General features: G+C 42.9%; 1 protein-coding gene across 1 annotated transcript; it reads left to right on the top strand.

Annotated features, from left to right (window-relative positions):
• Positions 1–1,406: 1,406 nt before the first annotated feature.
• FIGNL1 (fidgetin like 1) lies at positions 1,407–3,440 on the top strand. Its single transcript, XM_065884244.1, has one exon. The coding sequence runs from the start codon at positions 1,407–1,409 to the stop codon at positions 3,438–3,440; it is 2,034 nt and encodes a 677-aa protein (XP_065740316.1).
• Positions 3,441–5,579: the final 2,139 nt, after the last annotated feature.

Genomic DNA, 5,579 nt, shown 5'->3' with positions numbered 1-5,579 from the left:
TCACTTATAAATCCTTGAAAACATTTAGTATATGACTAAATCCTGTTGTTTGTCTGTGATCCATGCTGCAGTGACCTTTGGCGGCAGTACGAGGGGCCTTTATTTGGTGAAGTGTGCACTAAATGCAGTGAAACTGCCCGTGTGCGGGTTTAGGCACCGCTGCTCACTGGCTGTGTGACCCCAGCCAAGCTTTTGAACTCTGTCTGCCTCCGTTTCTACATTTGTGCAGTAGAGATCATAATAGTAATGTTTAGGTATTTTCGCGTTCATTATTTGACTTGATTCTCGTAATGACTTCTCTCATTTTACAGATAAAACTGAAGGCCCAGTGATGTGAAGAGGCTTGCGTGAGATCATTCGTCTAATTTTCCTAGGGACGGAGCTTGGCTTGGTTTGTTTTGCTTTGCTTGTCTCTAGATCCCTTGTTCTTCCATGTTGCCTTTCGTTTGCTGATTAATTTTTTTTTAATTTAATTAATTAATTTATTTATGGCTGTGTTGGGTCTTCGTCTCTGTGCGAGGGCTTTCTCTCGTTGCGGCAAGTGGGGCCCACTGTTCATCGCGGTGTGCGGGCCTCTCACTATCGTGGCCTCTCTTGTTGCGGAACACAGACTCCAGACGCGCAGGCTCAGTAATTGTGGCTCACGGGCCTAGCTGCTCCGTGGCATGTGGGATCTTCCCAGACCAGGGCTTGAACCCGTGTCCCCTGCATTGGCAGCAGACTCTGAACCACTGCGCCACCAGGGAAACCCTGCTGATTAATTTTAAATCCTCTCCATCTAAACCTTTCCCTAATCACAGGGAAAATTATTATATAACTAAAACAGTTTAACCCATAATAGAGCATTATTATTTTTTTGGCTGCGTTGGGTCTTCGTTGCTGCGCACAGGCTTTCTCTAGTTGCGGCGAGCAGGGGCTACTCTTCGTTGCGGTGCGCGGGCTTCTCATTGTGGTGGCTTCTCTTATTACAGAGCATGGGCTCTAGGTGCACAGGCTTCAGTAGTTGCAGCACCCGGGCTCAGTAGTTGTGGCACGCGGCTCTAGAGCACAGGTTCAGTAGCTGTGGCACACGGGCTTAGTTGCTCCATGGCATGTGGGATCTTCCCGGACCAGGGATTGAACCCGTTTCCCCTGCATTGGCAGGCAGATTCTTAACCACTGCACCACCAGGGAAGTCCCTAGAGCATTTTTAAGTCAAGTCTTTAATCTTTTATATCTTGAATGCCTGAAAGCTATGGTTAACTAGATGTTCCCCTATAAACGGTCTTTCCTTATAAATGAAAAGTCCAGTGTACCTTCCTTCAGATAGGCAGAGATTTTAAAAGTATGTTTAAAGTATTATGTCTTTGTTTCCTTCTGGATACTGAATCTTTTTCATCTTTGTCGTCTGTTATAGAACCTCTAAAATGCAGGTCTCTAGCTCCAGGTCTGTACACTTGAGTGAATGGCAGAAGAATTACTTTGCAATTACGTCTGGCACGTGTCCGTCAGGAGAGAAGGCAGACGCGTACCGAGCACAGATTCTCCGCATTCAGTACGCATGGGCAAACTCTGAGATCTCCCAGGTCTGTGCTGCCAGACTGTTCAGAACATATGCAGAGAAATATTCTGCAGTTATTGATTCTGACAGTGTTGAAACTGGCTTGAATAACTATGCAGAAAACATTTTAACTCTAGCGAGATCTCGGCAAACTGACAGTGACAAGTGGAAGTCTGGATTGTCAATACATAACGTGTTCAGAATGAGTAACGTGCAGGAGATGATGCACGCTGGCAGGAAATCCAGAGACTCTCTGTTGGCACCTGCTGATGAGTCAGTAGTCATCCATAGAGGGGCCGCTGTCTTTGATCTTCCTAAATTTAGTGTTTGTGGTGGTTCTGGGGAGAGTGACCCATTAACTAACTCAGCCCATGGTGCCGATAGGACCAAAGACTTCCCAGAGGGCAGTCCTTCTTTGAAGTGCCCTCAGAATGCCCAGCCACCTCTGGTCACTGACACCACTAAGACGTGTCCTACAGTCTCAGGACCTTTCGGTGAGTCAGCCACTGCAAAATTCCATGCCACACCATTATTTGGAAATGTCAAAAAGGAAAATTACAACCTCCCAAAAGCCAACATAGGACTAAGTGTGTTCTCATCTAATCAGTCTTGTTTTCCTTCTGGCTTTGAAAATCCACGGGAAATGAAAGCATTTTATGGTTCTGGCACCATTGATGCACTTTCTACTCCAGTAATGAATAAGGCTTTTAGTAAAACAGAAGATAATGGCCAAAGAGAGGAGAGCAGCCTGCCTACTTTTAAAACTGCAAAAGAACAGCTATGGGTAGATCAGCAGAAAAAGTACCACCAGCCCCAGCGTGCATCAGGGTCTTCACATGGTAGTGTCAAAAAGTCTCTGGGAGCTAGTAGATCCCGAGGGATATTTGGAAAGTTTGTTCCCCCTGTACCTAAGCAAGATGGTGGAGGTCAGGGCGGGGGGACACAGTATAAGCCTCATGGCGCGGGAGCTGCAGACCCAGCACATCCCGTGGATGAGCGTCTGAAGAGCTTGGAGCCCAAAATGATTGAACTTATTATGAATGAGATTATGGACCAGGGACCGCCAGTAAATTGGGAAGATATTGCAGGAGTGGAATTTGCCAAAACCACAATAAAGGAGATAGTTGTGTGGCCCATGATGCGGCCAGACATCTTCACTGGCTTACGAGGACCCCCTAAAGGAATTCTGCTCTTTGGTCCTCCTGGGACGGGTAAAACTCTGATTGGCAAGTGCATCGCTAGTCAGTCTGGGGCAACATTCTTTAGTATCTCTGCTTCCTCCTTGACTTCTAAGTGGGTGGGCGAGGGAGAGAAAATGGTCCGTGCATTGTTTGCTGTTGCCCGATGTCAGCAGCCAGCTGTGATATTTATTGATGAAATTGATTCCCTGTTATCTCAGCGGGGAGATGGTGAGCATGAATCTTCTAGAAGGATAAAAACCGAATTTCTAGTTCAGTTGGATGGAGCAGCCACATCTTCTGAAGATCGTATTCTAGTGGTAGGAGCAACCAATCGGCCACAGGAGATTGACGAAGCTGCCCGGAGAAGGTTGGTGAAAAGGCTGTATATTCCCCTCCCAGAGGCTTCAGCCAGGAAACAGATAGTCATTAATCTGATGTCCGAGGAGCACTGCTGCCTCACTGAGGAGGAGGTCGACCTGGTGGTGCAGCACTCTGGTGGGTTCTCGGGGGCTGACATGACGCAGCTCTGCAGGGAGGCGTCTCTGGGTCCTATTCGCAGTTTACAGGCTGCGGACATTGCCACGGTAACGCCGGATCAAGTTCGACCAATAGCTTACAGTGACTTTGAAGATGCCTTCAGAACTGTGCGACCTAGTGTGTCTCCAGAAGATTTAGAGCTTTATGAAAACTGGAACAGGACTTTTGGTTGTGGAAAGTAAATGGGACGCTTGAAATTAAAAGATGGCATTTTTGTAGCCCAGTCTTCCCATTTTTTTAGCATAGGAGATTGATGACGTGTACATCAAATGTATATTCTGAATTCTGTACCTCAAATAAAATAGAATAACAATAGCTCAACTTTTACAGTTGATTGACTTAGACTATGTTAATATAAGCTCAATTTCCCTTCCAGTCACCACCTGATATGTAAGCCTATTCATGTGAAATGGGAATGTACTTTTTTTGTTTTGTTCCTAAGAGGTCTTTTCAAGATGTATAGGATGAACAGTGAACTCAAATTGAAACTTAAAATCTGAGTTGTATATGAGGATGTATCTGACTTACATGTGTCTTTTATTGAAGAAAGTTTCTTCTGAGGATCACATAATTCTTAGTGTTGGCTAGTATAGTGGTTTGCATTTGAGACCGAGTGTTGCTTAGTGTTGTTTAGTAGATTTAAAATCTCAACCAAAGCTGAAGTGAAAGGGCCAGTTTTTACTTTGTTCTGGCTTGTAACTGCTTATGGTTGTCTTTCCTTCCCAAGACTAATTAATCAGAACATGTTCAGAAATAGCAAAGGGTAATCTAACATCAGAGACAGGTCCACAGAACTGAAAGGGGAAGAATGTTGTGTTTCTCCAGGGGGTGGGTGATGTTTGAAAGTAGTATTTTATTTGGCACTACTTTACAACCTGTAGGGTTGGTCTCTTTCAAAAATAAATGTTTTCAGGTTTTAAAAACGGACTGTTTTGTTTTCCAAATAGTGCATGTTCTATGTAGAAACATTGGGAAATAGAGGTGAACAAAAGGAAGAAAATAAAAGTCAGTTACCCTACCACTTTGCGGAACACAGTGTTAACGTTTCAGCATCACTTCTTCCAGATGTTTTATACAGGAGTGGGGTTGTGCTACGCCTTTTCGTTTGCAGCTGTTTTCTTTAAAGTCCCTCATCATCATCTTCCACATTGACGTACTTCTGCATCTTCCCGTACGTGAGTGCCTGGGCTTCCGTGATATGAGGGGGCCTATAATTTAGTCAGCATTCAGGGCCGTTCCTTAGGTTCACCTTTTGTATATAGTAAATAAAATATGTTAAATGCCTTAGTTATCTTTTTAAAAAACATACATTTCTTGAGTAAAATTCTTGGATTAACAATTTTTAATGCTTTTGGCATGTGTTCTAAATTGTCTTTTGGAACAGTGGTACTTGTGTAGAATTCCTATCTGCACTGAGTCAAAAGTGCCTGTTTACCTGAACCTGGTGGTCATGGACACTGTCCAGCTGCCAATTGGACAGTACACAGGTTTTGCATCCATCCATCCATTCAAAAAATATTTATTAGGTGCCAGGCAGTGTTCCAGGCGCTGAAAGTAGACCAGTGAACAACAGACAAAAGTCCTTGGTCTCATGGAGATTACGTTCAAGTTCTAATGTTTTGAGAACAATTCACCTTAAGAAATGGAATTTGAAACTTTTAGTAGATGAATTTAAGCAATTTATATATTGTTTTAATTTTTACTCTTGGTCTGTCTGCTATTTTTATGCTCTTTTAAAAGCTTTATTTCTCCAACTTTTAGTTTTTCCCTTTGAAATATGTAATTGTCTTTTATTAGAATTTGGATGTTAAATCTCTTAATCTTTAGTTGTGTCTTTTAAAATCTTAAAGCATTTCACCATATTCATTGCTATCATCTTTACAGATCACTTCCACCCACTTGGATCTTACAGTTACTGTAGTTATTTAGATTTATCATCAATTGCCCGGGAGGGGTTAGTGTTTTATTTAACTTTGTAACTTGGTCTTAATGTTTATTAGCAGTTTTTTCTCGACAGCAACTTCTGCCAGTTCTGACTTTCAGCTCCATTGATCACCAACCATGGGGCCATGTCCCTCTGTAGAACTTCTTTTTTCTTTTTTTAAAAAAAATTTTTATTGGAGTATAGTTGCTTTACAATATTGTATCAGTTTATACTGTACAGCAAAGTGAATCAGCTGTACTTCTTTTAGATTTTGACCAAGAGAAAAAAAATCTCATTGGCCCAGCTTATCTTGGACTAGGCAGAGCCATGTCCTTGTTAGATTGTGAAATGGCCCCTCCAGAATTAAGGTCTTCTCTGTTCAACTGAGACTCTAAGC

This window comes from Phocoena phocoena, chromosome 9 (genome assembly GCF_963924675.1).
Source record: "Phocoena phocoena chromosome 9, mPhoPho1.1, whole genome shotgun sequence".
NCBI lineage: Eukaryota > Metazoa > Chordata > Mammalia > Artiodactyla > Phocoenidae > Phocoena > Phocoena phocoena.
Note: the sequence above shows the minus strand (reverse complement) of the source record. Positions and strands in the feature narration are given on the sequence as shown.

Coding starts and splice junctions, on each gene's coding strand:
- FIGNL1 (XM_065884244.1), top strand. CDS start 1,407: ATGCAGGTCTCTAGCTCCAGGTCTGTACACTTGAGTGAATGGCAGAAG.